Below are 19,869 nucleotides of genomic sequence, written 5' to 3' on the forward strand. Positions count from 1 at the left end.
TTAAAAAATGAGTAAAAAAAGAAAATCTGAAGTTATTTTTCCAAGAAAGATATACAAATGGCTAATACAAAAATGAAAGACGCTCAGTATCATTCCTTATTAGAGAAATGCAAATTCAAACCACAATGAGACAGACAGCACTTCGTGCCCACTAGGAAAGCTACAATCAAAAGTCAGATAATAACAAATGTTGGCAAGGAGATGGAGAAATCAAGAACCCTCATACATTGCTGATGGCAACATAAAGTTCCATCGCCACCATGGAAGTCTGACAGTTCCTCAAAACGTTAAGCAGAGAGTTACCATTTGATCTGGCAATTCCACTCGCAGGTATCTACTCAAGAGAAATGAAAATATATATCCACACAAAAATTTGTACATGGATGCTCTTATCAGCATTATCCATAATAGCCAAAAAGTAGGAAGAACCTAAATGTTCATCAGATAAAAAATGGGTCCTAAAATATGGTCTGTCAACACAATGGAACATAATTTGTCAGTAAAAAAGAATGAAGTACTGATACTTGCTACCAAATGCACAAACCTGAAACCATTATGCTAAGGGAAATACGCCAGACACAAACGGCAACACACCGTACGATTCCACTTATTTGAAATGTCCAGAATAGGCAAACTTCGAAAGACAAAAAGTAGGTTAGTGGTTGCCTTGTGCTTAGTGAAAATATTCTAAAAATGACTGTGATGATAGTTACATACCCCTATGAAAATTCTAAAAACCATGGACTTATACACTTTAAATAGGTGGGTTATATGGTATGTGAATCATATCTCAATAAAACAGCTACCAATAAAGAGAGAAAGACAAAAATGAGCAGTCCAGACAGGACTGTCACTCAGCAAAAGCAGGGTATCCCACGAAAGGTGTGTATGCGTGGGTTCCTGAGGGTAAGAGCAGAATTCGACAGAACAGATGCTACAGTGTATTGGGGTGCCTCGTACCGTGCAGGGCAGGGCACAGAGAACAGGGGCACGGACACTCAGAGAGCAGGGTGCCTGCAGCCCCAAGTTCATTTTGGAAGGTGTGGGTTGTAAAGGTGGATCTGGATGAAGCCAATACTGAGAGAGGCTTCAAAGTCAGGCAGAAGGCCTCCAACCATTGCAGGGCATTGCTGAAAGTTTCGGAGCCAGGAAAGAACACAAGACTGTGCTCTTCAGAGGATACTCAGCACTGCTACAGGGAGCAGTGGTATGGGCAGCGGAACCTTGATCATGAAGTGACAAGCGGGTGTAGGTGCCCGCAGTGGTGGTGGTGGCATGGAATGAGAGGTTTTGCCCGGTGGCCTCAGTAAGGAACGAAGGAGAGTAATTAGTGGGACAACATGAGAATGCCAGGAAAAGGGAAATCAAGAAGAGACTATTCTGGAAGAGTAGCCAATGAGCTGGAATGTGGATAGAAAAGTCTCAGATGAGAACAGGGAAAGAGCCCCTACCAGCCTGCTGGCTCCCTCCTTTATTACGGCTGCAGCAACTAAGACCTGAAATGAGTCAGTGTCAGGAAAGCGGAGGGGTAGCTCCACAGCGCAGTGTGCCCACTTCTTGCTCAAATTACTGCACAGAGGGCCAAGGTGGGACACCAGGTTGGATGGAGGGCGACAGCACGGCTGCAGTGGAATGCTCTTCCAGGCAGGTGGGTACATGGAGCTGGCACTCAACGGTGAACTCAGGCTGCAGGGAAAGATTTGGGTGTCCCAATGGTGTGCTGGAGCCAGCTCGGGAGAGCCGATTTTTAAATTTTCAGCCATTTTGCAAACTGGTTGACTTCATGACAGTAGCCTGAAATTGGCCATGATACAGATTATTTCCACCACGGAAATTAGCAAATACCACACATCGGGGACCTTCCTCGGGCAGAGATCTGGTTGTTAAACTTTTACCAGCACACCACAGGGCATGGCTCCCCTCCTCCCTCCATCTGCAAGTGGGCTCAGTGAGATGCACCAGTCCTCTGAGGGACAGGGTGAGCGGGGCACGTGTCCTGAGGGTAGAGAACACTGAGTGGTCCTAGAATCCATATGGCTGTGGGTGAAGCATCAGTGACATGTGTGATGTGCACGAAAGAGGCAGCCATGGCTGGGAAGGCCCCAGTCCTCGCTGTGGAGAAGGGCCATGTGACCAGGAAGAGCGTGCACTGCGCACAGAGAAAAGACCATGGCAGTGCAGCCACACGGGGACAGAGGGAGCAGCCTGGCCAAGGGCTCCGTAATGACAACCCACTTTCCTTCATCAAGTATCTGTTTATTAAGTATCCATGGTGTGATGAAAATGTTCTAGAAACCATGGGTGAGAAGAAACAACAAAACAGCTGTGAAAGGGACACAGTCCCTATTTCATGGAGTTTACATTATCAGGGGAAGTGAGAGACAATTAACAAGTAAATAATTTCACAAATTCTATTTCATCCAACCTAAGACACTGTCAATTGTAAATCACCAAGTTATTTTCATATAATCTGAAGAGAGACAAAAAACACCAATGAAATTAATATTCCGCCTATTATATGATCTCTTGTTCCAGAGATATTAAAATGTGTGTCTTAAAGATCGGTGAAGCACATTAGGTGACAAGTGCTTAAAAAGAATAAAATACAGCATTGTGCTGATGGGGGCACGCAGGAGGCGGTGCAGGAAGCCATAGGCACTGGGGAAGGTCCCTTAGAGGGGAGGACATTAATGTCAATACTCCCACCCCACATGAAGAGACCCTGACTGTACCGTCATGTTGAGATCCTGGAGAAAATGATCTAGAGCCAAGCAGAGGCGTGAGTAAGTGCAAATCCTCTGAGAAGAATGGAGTCTGGCACATCCAAGTGCCTAACAGAAGGCCAGTGTGTGAGAAGGAGAACGGGACCAGATGACCAGGCCAAGGCAAGACCACAAACCCAGACCCACTGATGTAAAAAGCCCAAATTTGATCCAGGGACCAAGGAAGGTATAGCAGGGTTCTACACAGGTGAGTCACAGGCTCCGATCTCCTCAGCCCAGCCTGGGAGGGGGTGGGGGTGGGCATCAACTGAACCACACCACTTGGTGAGTGAGGGGTTAAGGAAAACATTGGCAAGCTTCTTGTTGGCAGTAGGAGATTTGTAATATTTTTTAATGTTGCTACAAAATACAGCAAGTAATATTTTAATCAACAAATATACATATACACACAGTAGTCATGCGAGAATAAACACCATCTGGGCAATGCTCCCTGTACCAACAGAGCCAGAATGGGGGCCTCTGGAGCCAGACCGGTCTGGGAGCTCAGCGCCACAGGCCCACTGGTCACTGTGGCACGAGAGATGGCCAGACGGGATCCTGTGTGGTCAGGAGACAGAGGGCCACAATCAGAGCAGTGTAGGGAAAGAGGAGCACTGTGCTCAGCCGTGTGGCCTGGACACAGCTCTTTGGCTTCTCTAAGCATCATGTCTCTCACCTACAACATGGGGGCCCCTGGAGGCGGACTGACTACGTTGTACGGCTCAGAACTTCAGTGCTTTGGGGTCAAACAGACCTGGATTTGAATTCCAACTAAGCTGCTTGCTAACTAGGTGATCTTGGGCGGGGGACTTCTCTGTAAATCAGACTCTTCATCTGTGAGGTGGAAATAATTAATGGTCCAGACTGTGGGGCTGTGGAGAGGATTAAAAGCAGCCATCCACGCAAAGCAGTCGGCACCAAGTCAGCAACCAATATTAGCTACTATGGGAAACGGCAAAGCAGTACACAAATATTAATTGTCGCCCACACGAGGCACACATGAGTGTGCAAAAATGCACAAACTAATCAATAATAGTGATGATCGTTAACAGCTATCACGTATTATAAACCAAGCGCTGCTCTAAGTACTCCACGTGCAGCTTTGTGACCTTGAGTAGCTTTCTTCCCTCCTCATCCATATTCTGCACAAAATTAAAATGGACAGATTCTTTTTAAAGCACCCTCCGGCTCTGACAACTGGAGGCTCAAACCTGCACCTGCCCTCAGCCTCAAGTGACATGAGGACTCTGAGGAGGGGGGGCCTTGTCCAGCCTCCACCATGGCACAGGCGCCTGACGCCTCCCCAAGTCTCCAGGGACCACTCCCCCTCTGCCCCCAGCTGCAACCTCCCATGGCAGTGCATGGTCAGGCCGCAGACAGCCCAAATCAGGCATGAAAAATTCAACACTTTGTGGTAAGAACACAGCTGGAAACCCAGGCCGCACTTCCTACCAATCACCACACCATGATGTTAACCAAAAGGCTTCCCTCACCCAAAAGCACTGAATGGATAGGCGAGTCCCCAAAGAGGAGGCAAGAGGTTTCTTTATCAAACCACACAGGGCTGTGAGTAGGTCATGGGGCCACCTCACAACTACGAGGCTGAGGAGCAGGGTGCTGCCTTATGAAACACACATGGGTGTTCCCCATTGGCGATGGAAGGGTTTGGACAGGAGGGAGCACTGGCCTGTCGCTCCAGTGCAGATCAGAGCAACGATAGCTATGGGTCATAATGCCCTCTACTAATACTAACCTTGACATGAAGTCAGCACTCACTCTGCACAGACCACCTCCGTAATCCTCACAGTATGATGCCTGCTTTTTCCAGTTGAGGAAACCAAGGCACAAAAAGGTTAAAGCACTCGCCCCCTGCTGGGATACTCCTGGGTGCATAACCCACTGCACAGCAGGCTGCCTGAGTCCTGAACCATGGTGCTAGTCAGCTGCCGGGGGTGGGGGGGGGGTGCTGACCCTGACAAGAGCAGGCAGAGAGGCACTCGCCAAGCAGCACTCACAGGCGGGGGGCTCCCCCAAGAAGGGCCAACTACCACCAAAGTAACAAAGGGCAGAGGAGCCAGGATTGCTAAGAGATGCCAGGGCACACCAGTCAGTCAGAGGTAGGCCCGGCCACAAGGCACTTCTGCATATCCCTGTCAACCCTGTCTGAAGTCATGATCCCACCATCACTCCTTCTCTCCCTTCCTCGGACTCATTTCTCACAGCACTGGTTGTCACCCATGGGACAGAATACACGTGTGAACCACCTGCTTGTCATCACTCCTACCAGAACACAAGGGCTGTGGGCTTCTGTTTTGTCCTTGCTGTATCTTCAGGCCCTAGAAAGTGGCCAGACACTGGAAAGGCTCAAATATTTGTTAAACATGTGAACTAAAGAAATACTTACTAAAGGCCCAGGTCCGTAACACTGAGCTACTGCAATGGGATATATCAAGATATAAGCCAAGAACTTTGTACTCAAAGAGCTTATGGCTGGATGGGGGACGGGGCGGTGGGCGGGATGGTGAAAGGCCTGGAAAACATGAACTGCTAAGCTGTCAGGTGAGAGAAGCTGAGCTAGCATACTCAGGAGCTCTCCAGAAGCACCTAAGTGTCAGCCTGAGACAGCTTGAGATGGGCCTGAACAGATGACCAGAGACAAGGGTAGGAGTTGAGGGGTGTTACAGAGAGGAAGGACACACAGAAGGCAGAGGGAGACGTCTGAGGTTTGGCTGGACCAAGCACAGGTCCATGAAGGAAGGAAAAGGTGCAGGGCTGGCGGGCTCTACCTGGTGAGGGCCTTAAAGGACAAGATGAGGAGAATGGAATCTTTTCTGTAGTCAACTGGGAGCCGTTGACGCTTTCTAAGTAGGGCCTCGGTCACGATCTCCTCTTCACACACACTAGCCTGGCAAAGCAGCAAGAGGGGCTGAGGTCACAGAGGGCTGGAGGCAGGGTTGCTGCCACAAACACTGCACATCAGAAGCGAGAGGGCTAGAAAGTGTCATCTCTGCAGGAGTCAGGGCGGAGGGTGGTTGCAAAGTGAAGTAACTGGGGATCTGGCATCTGAATGAATGCAGAGGGCAAGTGAAAAAAGCAATTTACCAAGCGGTATATGCACTATGTTCTCATTTGTGCTATAAAAAGGGAAAGAGTGTGCTTGTATATGGAGGCTTGGAAAAAGCCTGAAAGGATTCATGAGAAATTATGAACAGTTGGCATTTAAAAATAAGATGCCTTTTGCAAGAAGTCTTAAAGGAAGAACGAGGGAAAGATGACAGCAAGGCCCAGGCCTGGCTCACTGGGGAGGTAGGCACGGTCGCTGAGTGGAGCACTGCTCTGTAAGTGTGTGTGTGACACTCTAAATCCATTCAGGCAGCACTGTTCCCCAGGCAAGTAAACACACTACATAGGACGCCGCTACAAGAGGTTGCCCATGGAGAAAGAAATTACGGAATCCTTGGCATCAGAGTGCCGCAGGGCAGATCAGAGAGTGGATGTTATGGCCCCTGACTCCAGAATGGGGCAACAAAGCTCACAGTTGGGGTGGAGGAACTCAGTCGCAGGAGAGGGGATAGAGGATCCTGTTTAGAGATAATGATAGAAACAGCCCACCTAATAACCACTGAGCAAGCTCCCATGCCAGGCCACAAGCTAAATGCATTCCCATCTTAGAGATGAAGAAACTGGGAGTCAGGGAGGTGGGACATCTCGTCTAAGGTCACAGGAAGTCTTCAGTGTCCAGGCCGAGACGTGGATCCCGACCCTGGGCACCTAACGGTGATACCTGCAGTAAGGCAGGAATACAGAGCCACTCTGATGTGGCAAGTGACCGTGTTTTCAGAATGGCCAATTCAAGAAAAATAAAGACTTGCAAGTCACGTTCCCCACCCTACCCCCACTGATGATGCTTTACCAAGCCCCTGTGGAGGGGGAGGGAGGGGGAGCACTAGGTACTCATAAAACAGACAGCCTACTTAAATTAGGAGAATGTCAATATGAAAATGAGCACTTTTTTAGTCTTAACATGTTACTCATCTAGACACATGTGAGAAGCAGCAATGTGGAGGCAGCTTCCTAAGCGTTACTCTTTACATTAGCAAACGCTCTGATGTTCACCGAAGGAGTGCACAGCCCCAGCCCCAGCTCACTTCTGGGCAGGAGAGGAGCTGTCCTCCTTGAGCAAGGATGGAGAAGGTGCGGTGCCGAGAGGCAGCTAGCCTGAGGTTCTGTGGTGAGTCGGCAACAACCAGGCCTGCGCAGCCATGGCCAAGGCCATTTGGAGTGACACTGTCTGAGGATCCAAAGGGTGCCAGGAGATAAACTGCAGCTCACTACCCTCTCCAAGCTGGGCCTCAGGCTTCCCCAGTCAGGCTGAGCACCTGGGGCAGTTTCCAGAAGAATGAGCTTGCAGGAAGCTGAGTCTGTCGGTAGCTCCTGGTGCCTGAACACCCTGGTCCCCGTAGAGGTACTACCCAATCTTGTGGTTCTAAAAAGATTCCTCTCCTTGCCTCAGGCTGTTGCCTTGGAGATTTCGTTCACTAGTCTTTCAGTTTTCTATGAGCTCAAATTAGATCCACCGGCTGCTCACCACAGATTTAAATCCCAGAATGTCAGAACAAGAAGAGCCCTCGGGGACCTCCTACACTGAGCGTGGCAAACACAAATGTCCACAGGCGTCAGGCAAATGACAAAATTAATAGAATGGGCCTGGCAGGGGTAAAAAATATGTGCAAGGACAACATGGTGGGGACCGTGATGAGAGCATATCCCCCAGAGAGGGCAACTACCTCACACCTCCAGGAAAGTACTGCCATATGGGAACGTGAACCAGACTTTCAATTTTTTCCCCCAAAGAGCTATAAATTGAATTGATGTAAAGCCTCCAAGTTCTAAATGTTGGCAATCAATTCAAATCAATTAATACCACAAAGTTTCTGGATTTATGGGTTGGGATAAGAGAAACTGGCTCTGAGCTAGGTACTGGGGACAGAAAGACAAACACATGTGATTCCTGCTCCCAGGGCAGTAAAGGAGGAAGCAAGGAAGAGATCATCTCTGCCCACGCTATAAGCACTGGGAGGTGAGCACAAAGTCTGCAAGACACAGACAGGGACAACCCGGGGTGACAGAGTGACACCACAGAGGGTGCCTTTCAGAAGATAACACCTGAAAGGTCCAGAAGATGACAAGGAATTTAGCCCGTCACAGGGAGAGAAAATACTGCAGACAAAGGGGAACAGAATCACAGGCAGAGAAGCACAAAGCAGCTCAGAATACATCAGGAGCAGGTGTCCTCTCAGCCGACCCGTGCAACAAAAGGCAGCAAATGGCACCAGCACACTAGAGGACACCGTGAGCCAGGCCCTGGAATCTGCCTTTAACCTAAGGGAGAGACATAATTAGCTTTAACTCTGCACAATCACTGGCATGGCCCACTGGTAAAAGTGACTGCTGCAGAGAGCAAGATAGACTAAACAAGTGGGAAGGGAGATGAACTTTTTCCCTACGTGCCTCCTTTGGAACTGCCAGAATTGTAATACTGTTCGCCTGAAGCCTATTCAAGAGTAAAATTTATGTTTTGTTTTGGTTTTTTTTTTAATGACCCTGCTAGCACTAGGAGGTATAGATTTGTGGGAGGCAAGTCTACTGGGAAAAAGAACAATTTATCAGATGGTCAAGGAAAGACAGAATGGACCAGAAAAAGATAAAGAGTTAACAAGGATAAAGAGAGGCAAAAACAGAGAAATGGCTAGACGGGAAAACGCCAAGATCTGTCACTGAATGTAGAGGAAAAAAAGGAAATGCAGGACCCAGTTTTCTGGCTGAGGGACTGGCTGGTTGGAGCCATCCGTAGCATAACACCAGTGATTCTGAGGAAAGCAGAGGAGGGGGATGCAGGTGAGTTCAAGCTGATGTAGTGAATTACATGCACCCATGGGATATGGGACGGGACAGCTCTGGGTTAGATACTTAGAATCCAAAAGTCAACAGCTCATGAATGAGGATGAAAGAAAATGGCCAGGGCCAGGATGCAGAAGGTAAAGAGGGTTCAACTAGGAAACATTCTGAAGCCTCCACCAGCGGCAGAGAAACAGAGAGGCGGCAGGTTTGATCTGGAAACCAGAGCTGCTGCAGGAGAGCGTGCAGTGACCCCCCACCAAGAGGTGGTAAAGGTAGACTGGAGACCTGAAGGATCAAAGATGCTTCCAGTGCAGCGTCTTTGCCTCCCAAATGAGGGAACTGACCCAAGATGAACTTAGAGTTAGAGTTAACAACTCTCCTTATATTTACATGACTTTATAGATTTTACTTTTACAAAGGAAGATCTTCAACACCATACTGTGACACAGTTAGGGAGTATTATTAGGATAGAATTTCATCTTACACATGGGTTATATTCAAAAGTCAGAAAGAAGGGAAGGTAGAAATCACCTTAACTCTTATACTACTCAAACGTCATTACTGATTACGCTGCAGTACTATTAAGAGAAGATTTAAGGGATGTTCAAAAAACCCTCAAAAGTTGCTAAACCTGCACCTAAAGTACAGCGTGGTTGTATGCCCAGCCCTTTACTGTCCTCAAACACAGTGAGTTTGAGAACCCCTGAGACAGGTAAATGGAGGATCATAAGGAAATGTCTACATGCAGGTACCTGAGTCTTCATCTGTCTTGAAGATGATCCTCTACTCCTCAGCAGCTATGAGGGAAAGGCAGAGAAATTTAAAGTGCTCTGCTTCTCTGCAGAATTGGCTCTACTTTGTCTTCCGATACCTCACCATGTGTCAGATGCAATGTTTAGGAAGCATCAAAAAGAATAAGACCTGGGCAAACACCTAGCCCAAGGACTGGCACACAATGCAGGCCAGCAATGCCGGCTGGACCTGACATCCAGCTCCGCACACCATTCACAGAAAAGTGTAGGGACCTTGGCCATCCATTTCCTGACTTTCCAAGTTGGCATTTCCTACTATGGCCCCATTAACTACATTCCTCCAAATGGTCAGCCAGATAGAGTGTTAAAGCTGGGGAAGTCTGGAGAGGACTTGTGATGCAACCCCTTCAAGGCACCTAGGCTAAATAGGTACACCCTGCTTATAAGAGAGACTTACTACTTTGAGTATCAGAGCTCAAGGCCAGGTCTATCTATCTCCCTTCTCCCTCTCCTTTTTCTAGAGATTTATTTATTTAGTTATTCGACAGAGAGAGAGAGAGAGAGAGCACAATGAGGGAGAGAGGCAGGCAGAGGGAGAGAGAGAAGCAGGCTCCCCACAAAGCAGGGAGCCCGATGCGGGGCTCAATCCCAGGATGCTGGGATCATAACCTGAGGCAAAGACAGATGCTTAACTAACAGATGCTTAACTAAAGACAGAGCCACCTAGGCTCCCCAAGGCCAGGTCTTTCTGAGACACATTAACCACACTGCCTCTAAGCAATCAACTAAGATAAAGGACATAATACAAAGATTTATTTATTTATTTGAGAGTGAGAGAGAGAGAAAAAGAGCATGTGCATGTAGGGGGAAGGGAGGAGCAAAGGGAGAGACTCTTTCAAGCAGACTCTGTGCTTGAGCATGGAGCCCGAGGTGAGGGTTGGTCCCACAACCCATGAGATCATGACCTGATTAGAAACTGACTCGGACGCCCAACCAACTGAGCCACCCAGGTGCCCCATGAAGGATATAATATAAAGCAGTATGATAGGGAGCATCAACATTCATGCTGAGACTCAAAAACTATCTCACAGGGCAATACCAAGGTGAAAAGTGTGCTGCATACAAATGGAACCAGTTTGTATTAAAGCTTGGAAGTAAAACAAACAGAAGAGTAAAATTATGCCAAAGATCGTCAGCTTGGCCAGAAGAAGGATCATCAGCTCATTAATCCAAGCATGCAATCAAACATACTAATAAGCCAGACACTTAAATAAATAAAACAGTCTTTGCACGCCAAGAGCCTACAAACAAATAGGATATAATAACAGAGAGAAAAAAGTAACTGAGAATATTAAAAGATAAAACCATCAATCTTATAAAAGATAATTATGAAAAACCTACAGCTAACATACTTCATGGTGGAAGACAATGTTTTGTAAGTCCAGGAGCAAGGCAAGGATATTCACTGTCACCACTTCTATTCAATAGTATACTAAAGGTTCTAGCCAATGCAATAAAGGATGAAAATGAAAGAAAAAAATGATATCCAGGCTAGAAAGGAAGAAGTTAAAACTTTCCTTATTTATAGTCAGCATGAGTCTAGCTATATAAAATTCACAGAAAAAAACTACTTGAATAAATGAGTTCAGCAAGGTTACAGGATACAGGATCAATATACAAAAAATCAGTTGTATTTCTACATACTGGCAATGAAGAACCCCCAAATTAAGAAAACAATTACACTCATAACATCAAAAAGAATACAATATTTTTAAGTATTTTAACAATTTTTAACTTAAGTGTAAATTATAAATAATTTAATAAATTTAAGAAATGTTAAGACTTGTTCACTGACAGTATAAAACATTGCTGAAAAAATTTTAAAAGATCTAAATAAAGAGATTTCATATTCATAGATCAGAGGACTCCATATTGCTAAAATGGCAATTCTCCCTAAAGTAATCTACAGATGCAAGACAAACCCCATCAAAATCCCAATAGGGTTTTTTAAGAGAAGCTGCCAACTGATCCAAAAATGTGTATGGAAATGCAAAGCACTCAGAGCAGCCAAAACAATCTTAAAAAAACAAACAAACAAACAAACTGGCATCTTTATATTTCCCAATTTTGAAACTTACTACAAAGCTATAATAATCATGACTGTTGTACTATCATAGACATATAGCATATAGATCAATGGAACTCTCAACAGAATTGAGAGTCAAGAAATAAACCCTTATGTTTATGGTCAACTAATATTCACAAAGTTCCCAAAGTGGGAAATGGAAATGGATAGTCTTTTCAACAAATTTGAACACTTTTGAAAATTCGAAAAAATTTAAACAAGTTTGAAAAATTTAGATATTTCATCCAAAAAAAGCGATAGATTTAGATCAGGGTTCAAGAAACTCTAGTGTTTGAGCCAAATCTAACCCAATGTTTGATTTTATAAATAAAGTTTTATTAGAACATAGCCACACCCATTTGTTCACATACTGATTATGGCTGCTTCAACCCTACGATGGCAGAGCTGAGTAGCAGTGATGATAAAGACCTTTTGGTCAGCAAAGCGGAAAGTATTTACCAACTGGTCATTTATAGAAAAACTTTGCCAATACCTGATTTAAAGCCTTACCTCATAACATATATAAAAATTAACTCAAAATGGATCATAGAACCAAATATAAAAGCCAAAACTATAAAGCTCTTGGAAAAAATGCAGGAGAAAATATCCATAACATTGGGTTAGGCAAAGATTCCTGAGGTATGACACCAAAAGCACAAGTAATAAGAGAAAACAACTGATAGAGTAAACTTCATCAAAATTAAAATGTGTGCACTTCAAAGACACCATTAAGAAAATGAAAAGACGAGCCACACTTTGGGAGAAAATATTTGCAATGTGTAATATGATAAAGGACTTGTATGAACCATAATGAAATCTTATAACTTATTAATAAAAAATAGGAAAAGTGGGCAAAATATCTGAATACATATATTACCAAAGAAAATATATGAATGGCAAATAAGCCCATGAAATGATGTTCAACATTAGATACCTGGGAAATGTAAGTTCAAACCACAATGAAATACCATTTCACACCCACTAGAATTGCTGTAATCAAAAAGATAAACAATAACAAGTGTTGGTGAAGATATGGAGAAAATGGAACCCTCATCTATTGCCAGTGGAAATATAAAATGGTTGAGTCACTTTAGAAAACATTTTGACAGTTTCTTAAAAAGTTAAACCTAACAACTCACCAAATTCATAAACAGAATGACCCAGCAATTCTACTCTTAGGTATCTATCCAAGAAAAAGGAAAATATGTGTCCACAAACACACATAAAAGCTTGTATACACATGTTCACAGCAACATTATTCATAACAGTGAAGAACTGAGAACAAACCCAATGTCCATCAGCTAGTGACTGGATAAACAAAACCAAAGTACAGCCAGGTAATAAAAAGGAACAAAGTACTGATACATGCTACATCAATAAGCCAACACCAGAAACATTATGCTAAGTGAAAGAAGCCAAATAAAAAAGATGTGTAAGTGCATATATGTGAAATGTCTAGAAAAACCAAATTCATAGCAACAGAAGGATTAGTGGTTACCTGGGGCTGGGGGTGAGAGTAAGGAGTGGCTGCAAACAGGCGCAAAGGATCTTTTTAGGTCTTGTGAATACATGTGCTAAAATCCGATTGTGGTGACAGTTGCTCAACTCCATAAATGTGCTAGCAATCATTCAAATGGGTGAATTTTACACATAAAGGACATCTCAAAAATGCTATTTTAAAAAAAGAAAAGAAAAATCACCATCATCAAGTAATATCTTTCCAAAGCGCCACTCCTGATTACAGACCTGCAACGTTGCTTCCAAGGAAACCTGCAGACAGCCCTCCCTGGCATTCAGGGCCCACCACCTGTCTAGGCTCAACGCCTGGCCATCTTTCTTCAACATCCCAACCCCTGTGGCTGCCACAAACAGGACTTGTGGAGCTGGCATGTTTGTGCCTGCAATGCTACCACTAACTAGCTGTGACCTTGGGTTACTTCACCTCCTTGAACCTGTGTCATGTCTGAGACGGGGCGAACAGCTCACATGGTTGGCAAGGGGAATGTCTAAGCTAGTGCTCGGAAAACACAGCACAGCACACGCTTCTCAGAGCCAGCTCAGGCACATCTTCAGTGTCCCCTCCTCAGGGTAGCAGTGTCTGTCATCCTGCCTCAAGCAGGGAGCCCCATTATTTTGCACACTTTTGTTTCCCTCACAACACTTGCAGTTTTTTATTAGTTTGCCTCTTTTTTTTGCTTTCTTTTGGTTTGCTCCTGCTATTGGGCTGAGGTCCATGAGGCCAAGGACCTTATGCTTCATCCCTTATAGTTTCTGCAAGGCCAGACCCAGCACCTGGCAAGTCACCCATTAGCAGGAAGCATTTACGGAGGTGCTGGATGACAAACGGTGGCTATAGGTGCAATGCTCAAGCACATGGCTTCTCTGGCAATGGCATGTTTGGGGACTGTTTCTTATGCACCTTACTACATCCTCCTTGGTCCTCCCCTCAGCAGTGGTCCAGATTTGCCTCGTGGAAGCAATGGATAATGGTAAATGTGATGTAGCTCTGAGAGCGTAATGAGCCTGGGGACACAGATATCATGCAGCAGGCCAGGAGGTGACTTGGGAAGAATGGCAGGCAGCTGAGCAGTTGAAAGGGGAAAAGGGTGGAGAACGGTGAGTCTACATGTTGAAAAGCAAACAAATTCATCTGAATTTCCAAATATGGCTGCTCCCGTGAGGCAGAGAAGAGGAAAAGTGGGCACACACAGGACATTATTGCCATGTGTGTGCCTTCTCCATTGGAGGATGAGGTTAAACATACTGGATAAAATGAAATCTTTATGTATTTCACACATGCTTGCACTGAAAACTGGAGTTGAATATAATTGCAGCGTTTTGCATTAATTAAATTTCTTTTACCTTCCATGGAATTAGGGCTTGAACTCAATATGTAAATTTATGCAAATAAGTGTGCAAAGTAGCAAGGCCCTAGCATTGAATCTTAAGGGAACTAGAGCACTCTTCAAGATCAGGGCCTGGGGATTAAATATGAGTGGTCTTCAAGAATATTTAACTTTCTCTGAAGGGCCTGGGGCAGATAGTCTTCTTTGGCATCTACCTTCTACTAAAGTAACTTCTCACTTGGTTCATCCAATGATCTTCTCTACTGATTTTTACTTGCCAGCTTAAGAACAAGGTGTACTCCCCAACCCTCAAGTAACTCTGCTAGTAGAAAAAGCCCCTACACCAAAACACTTCACTGCTACCACCTCCTATCTCAAATCTCCCTGTCCAAAAACAGGCATACAAGTGGAAGAAAGGAAGGAAGGAGGGAAGGAAGGAAGGAAGGAAGGGCGGGCCATGCACCCCGTTGTGTGTCTCTGAGGAAGTCATTCTCTTTGATGAGTCTGCCCAGCATTCAGAGTCACCAAAGCTCCCTCTAGTTTCAACAGTCCCTGGGAGAACTAAATGGGGTCCCAGCACTCTGTCAGAACAGGTAGAGGCTTTGACACACAATTATCAGGCTGCCTTGCATATCACTGAGGGAGGTTGCTTGGAGTAGTGAGAAAAGGCTTTTTCTTGTACCCAAAAGATCTGCACTAAAGTCCCATCAGTGACTCAGGCAGGTTAACACCTTGGATGAATTCTTTAACAGCTCTAAGCCTGACTCTCCCATCTTTAAAGAGAACTTATACTTTGCAGAATTGTTAAGGTAACTAGAAATAAAATACACTAGTCTGTTAGGATATCCCCCAAAATGATGATCTTCCATCAACTTAGAGGAACTCGCCTTCAAAGGGACACCCTTGAATCTTAGAAGACCCTGACTGACCTAACTTTCCAGCATTCGCAAACACTGGATACCAGGTGACAAAGGCGAGAGAGACCCTCTCAGTCTTCAAACATGAGCAATCTCTCCCCATTTCATCTTCCCTCAAGCCAGGTCAAGACTAGATAACATCCAGAAAGCACCAAATGTGCTAAGTACTACACTAGCCTAAGAATAGAGGCCATCACCAAACATTACCACTTCTAAGCACTTCCACACTCATCTTCGTCTTATACTAGGCAGTTCCTAGGATTATTAGACCCTCCCTCAACTCTCTTAGAAATGTGGTCAGTGGGACTCAAAAGTAAGTTGTTCGCCCAAGGCCACCCAGCTAATGAGCATCTGCCCAGAAGTCAGACCCCCTGATTTTTTTTCTGATCTACTCCCTTATTAACCAATTCAACTACACCCAGCTTTGTGCATTTTATTTCAACTTGGCCGCTGTTTCACTGGGTTCATCCATTTAAACCACTCAACAATTTACAAACCACCACGTGCAGTGCACAGGTGCAGGAGGGGCAACAGTCAATGAACAGGCCCTGCAGTTGGCCTACTTCACCTGGCTCTCCCACTTGTTACCTAGGTGACCTTGGATAAGTTACTTCACCTCTCAGTGTCTAGCTTGTCCTTACTCTATAAAATGGGCAAATAGGATTCTACCTCTCTCACAGGGCTGTTGAAAAGTAAATGAGAGGTTGTCTGTAAAGGATTCAGTGGAACCCAGGGTCCCCACTAAGCACTCAAATGTGAGCTATTTTTATTCTTCTTCTATGTTCTGGGGACAGAGTCTTGAATCAGACAAAAGCCTTAGTCTCTAAGAGTTTACACTGTGGTGGGAGACACAATAAGCAAGTAAATTATCAATTAAAGTTTCCAATGGCAATGCCTACTATGAAAAAAAAATGTGTGACAGTGGGGGTGGAAAGCTACTTTAGGTGGGTGGTCACGGAAAGATACTCAGATGATACTCAAACTGTAACAAGAGCTAGATCTAAGAAAGCTAGGGGAGAAAAAACAGCAAATACAGAGGGAGGTCCTGTGCTTGGACCAAACTAACATCTTGCAGTCGGGAGGCTAGTAAAGAGAGGAAAGAGGGAGGGAACTGGCATGAGATGTGGTCACTCAGGGCAGCCGCACCAGCCTTGTAAAGCAACGTAAGGTGGTTCCTCTTCATCTTAAATGCGCTGGGCATCCACTGGAGGGTTTTTAGCAAGGGGAGGGGTATATGATCTGATTCACAACTTTTTAACTGCTTCTTTGGCTGCAGTGTTGAGAAGCGAAGAGCCTCAATTAAGAGGCTGTTGCGTTGTCCAGGACTTGGAAGCATCTCACGTATACAGAACAAGCTGCGTGCACGGAGTGCAGGGGAACAAATTCAGGTCTACAACGTGTCAACAGGAGCTGGGATGTGGCCTCCCCACCTCTCCCGTTCTCCGCTCTTTCTATCCCGATGCCAGGGTAGTGAAGCCTGAAGGCGACCACTGCAGGGTGGCCAACCCCGTGCATCCCCCGAGCCTCAGGTCCCTCATGTACACGGCGGAGGGAGAGACGCTCGCCACCCGGGCGTTAGGGGGGCTCAACGAGCGAGACGCGCCCGCCCGCTCTCGGGCCCGAACCTCCCCTCAGGCCGGCCCGCGCCCTCCACGCCCGCCCGGCCCAGGCCGCGCTCGCTCGTCGCGCCCGCCGGCGGCCCGCTCACCCGGATGCCCTGCAGCACCCGGACCCGCTCCTCCTCGTCCATTCCGAAGGACACCCTGCGGGCCTCGCTGCTTTCGGTGCTCCCCATGACAGGAGGCGAGCCGGCAGGCGGCCACGCTACCCCGCTCCGGAGCAACCGGCCGAACGCCAATTGCAGCTCCCTACGGGCCCCGCGCTTCCCGGACTCGGGCTGCTGGGGCACAAGCCAACAAAGGCACGTCCTATTGGCCGCCGTTAGAGGCTCAACCAGTCATGTGGCGCCTGCCCGCGGGGTATTGTGGGGATTGTAGTCTAGACGGCTTGGACTGCCCATCTGTAACTAGGGATCACGCGGAGGCGTGGTGCCTAGGCGGTGAAAAGCGTGTTGAAGTGAAGCAGCCCCTGGAAAGATCGCCCTTGAAGCAGAGCCAAGGGTGAGGTTCTAAGGCCAGAAGCCCACCGAGGAGGTTGAGCCAAGCATGCGAGGGCGACCTTTGCGCGGTTTGCTGCTTGGTTCCTTCAGCAAACTCCTGCTGAGCAGCACTCACCAAGCACTGAGCAAGCATTTGAACTAGCCGCGGGGAATGTAAGGACAAACAAGATATATCCTCCTTTAGTGAAATTTAAATATAATGAAAGGAACCAATGAAAACACAAACAAGCAAGCATGTAAATAAGCTTACTAAGCACTGTGATAAGTGCCAAAAACAGAATACTACATCACAATACCTTGAAAGAAACTAATAGGAGGGGACCCCCTTTAATTTGAGAGACCACAGCAACCTCTCTGAGAAAGAAGCATTTTAATTGAAACCTAAGGATGAGTAGGAGTTAGCCAGGAGAAGATGGGGGAAGAACTTGGCTGGGAACCAACCAGTGCAAAGGCCCTGAGGCAGGGAAAATCTTGCCCCATTCAAGAAATAGAAAGAACTACTTGACTGGAAAGTGAGAAGGGAGCAGAGGAAAGCCAGAGGCAAGGAAGTCCGTGGAGCAGGAAGGGCTCAGATTATGTAGGGCCTTGTAGGCCAGGTCAGAGTTTTATTCTAAATGTCCTGAGAAAACAGTGAACGATCATAAGCATTTAGGAAACATTGGCCAAGGAGCACACATGTCATGCATTGAGTGCAATGTACTGAGCATTGTGTTTGTGCTTCTTACACAGGATCATATGTGTAATGGAGGAACACAAATGATTGCAATTTACAGCCACAGTGACCTTGAATGAAGCACCCTTTTGTTCAACCAAGTTGCTAAATGGTTTTGATTTACCAAAGTGGGCCTGGAGCTCAGTTTGGAATCTAGAACTGAGTTGCTATGAGAAATAGCAAGAATCATTTGGAGCTGCTTTGGGGAACCTGGAAAAGAAGGGGTGAGGAGGAGAGAGAGTGAATGAAAGAGACCAGTGAGAATAGCTTGGGTGAAGAAACCAGTGAACATTCCAGATGTAGGGCTAGAGGATTTTTATGAACAAAGGTATCTGCTACTTTCATTCAAAATATGTTGATTTGCAAATCTCGCTCCTTCCTTTCTATCCTCCATTTCTTCCATATAAACAGAGCTTGAGAAGGTGATTCTGGTTCAAGTGATTTATTGGAGAAGTGCCTCAGGGAAAAGGAAGTAAGAGAACAAGATGAGGTGGGGGGGAAGGCTAAGGAAAGATGTGGTCAGAGCTGGAGACTGGCTTCATTTTAATGCTGGGCAGTGCTGGGGTGGGGGTGGTGCTCTGGAGAATAAATTATATCCAGAATTCGTCTCATCCTACGACAAGGCGACAGGCCTTCTGTCTGCCATGTTGGTCAGTTATCAGCAGCCCAGCACAATTACCCAGTGAAGGAGCATCTGTGAGCTGTCAACAGCCCACAACCACACAAGCTTTGGGATGGCCTCACTGGCTAGGGAAAACCCTAAGTGGGATACTTTCAGTGTCCACCACATGCTCCACAGGCTTTTGAAAGTCTCTCAAACATCCGAACATCTATGGCTATGGAGGGGTCTTGTGAAGAACCTAGGAAAGGGTTGGATTTCACTTCTGGGTCAGATGATGAAGTAACACACTGAACTGATTTCTGCAAAACAGGAGACAGAACCACATGTCTGAGCATGAGACTGTATGGTCTCCCCTTCCCCAACTGCGCGCCACATCCTGGGAGAGAATCCGGTTTCCACAAGACTTAGAATGGAACTTCCATTGCCAGCAGCCTAGCTAGGTCCCCTGCTGACCCAACAATTTCTGTACCCCCATTTCACAGATGAGAAACCCTGGGTGCAAACGGAGAAGATAACATGACATTATAAATCCAAAGTAGGATGAGAGTTTGAATAAAGGCAGTGGCATAGGGATGCAAAGGAAAAGAAGGGAAGGGAGATGTATATTTTTTTGAAGGCCTTCTTTGTGACAGGTTCTATGACACAGAAGCACCTCATGTGTACTTAATCCGAGACCAATCCATTTAGTCCTGGAAATCATCCAGAAAGAGTTATTGTCCCACTGTAAGGGTCAGGAAAATGAGGCCTTTGTAACAAGCCCACTAGTTGCTGCCCAATACCCATTCTCTCCTTCTTTATAATAGAATCCCAATTTCTTTCTGTGCAACAATGTGGCTGGTTAGAAAATTTTGCCCCTCACTGGCCAAACTTGGAACAATTTGAGCAATATAGCAATTTGACATTTTGAGCTTATAACATAATTTTGAGCTTATGATATAATTTTTTAAAAATCCAATAGTCCGTGTGTTAAAAGAAAGAGAAGATGGGGAGGAGGGGAAATTTTACAAAAGAATGCCAACAAATAAATGTGAGATTTGAAAATCACCATTTTGCAAGCCTCAGTGAATCAGGCAAAACTCATCCTCCCCCCCCAAAAAAAAGCCATTGGTGGTT

General features: G+C 45.9%; 1 protein-coding gene across 4 annotated transcripts in view; it reads right to left on the reverse strand.

Annotated features, from left to right (window-relative positions):
- CHCHD6 (coiled-coil-helix-coiled-coil-helix domain containing 6) overlaps positions 1 to 17,133 on the reverse strand; it is a 242,656-nt gene extending 225,523 nt beyond the window's left edge. For all 4 annotated transcript variants that reach the window (XM_032842826.1, XM_032842825.1, XM_032842824.1 and 1 more), the window contains exon 1: positions 17,012 to 17,133. In XM_032842826.1, coding sequence (XP_032698717.1) covers positions 17,012 to 17,098 — 87 coding nt within the window. In that variant the 5' untranslated portion in view covers positions 17,099 to 17,133. The remainder of the gene's footprint in view (positions 1 to 17,011) is intronic.
- Positions 17,134 to 19,869: the final 2,736 nt, after the last annotated feature.

The sequence above is a fragment of the Lontra canadensis genome, unplaced genomic scaffold (assembly GCF_010015895.1).
Source record: "Lontra canadensis isolate GAN:19392208 unplaced genomic scaffold, GSC_riverotter_1.0 scaffold133, whole genome shotgun sequence".
Lineage (NCBI taxonomy): Eukaryota > Metazoa > Chordata > Mammalia > Carnivora > Mustelidae > Lontra > Lontra canadensis.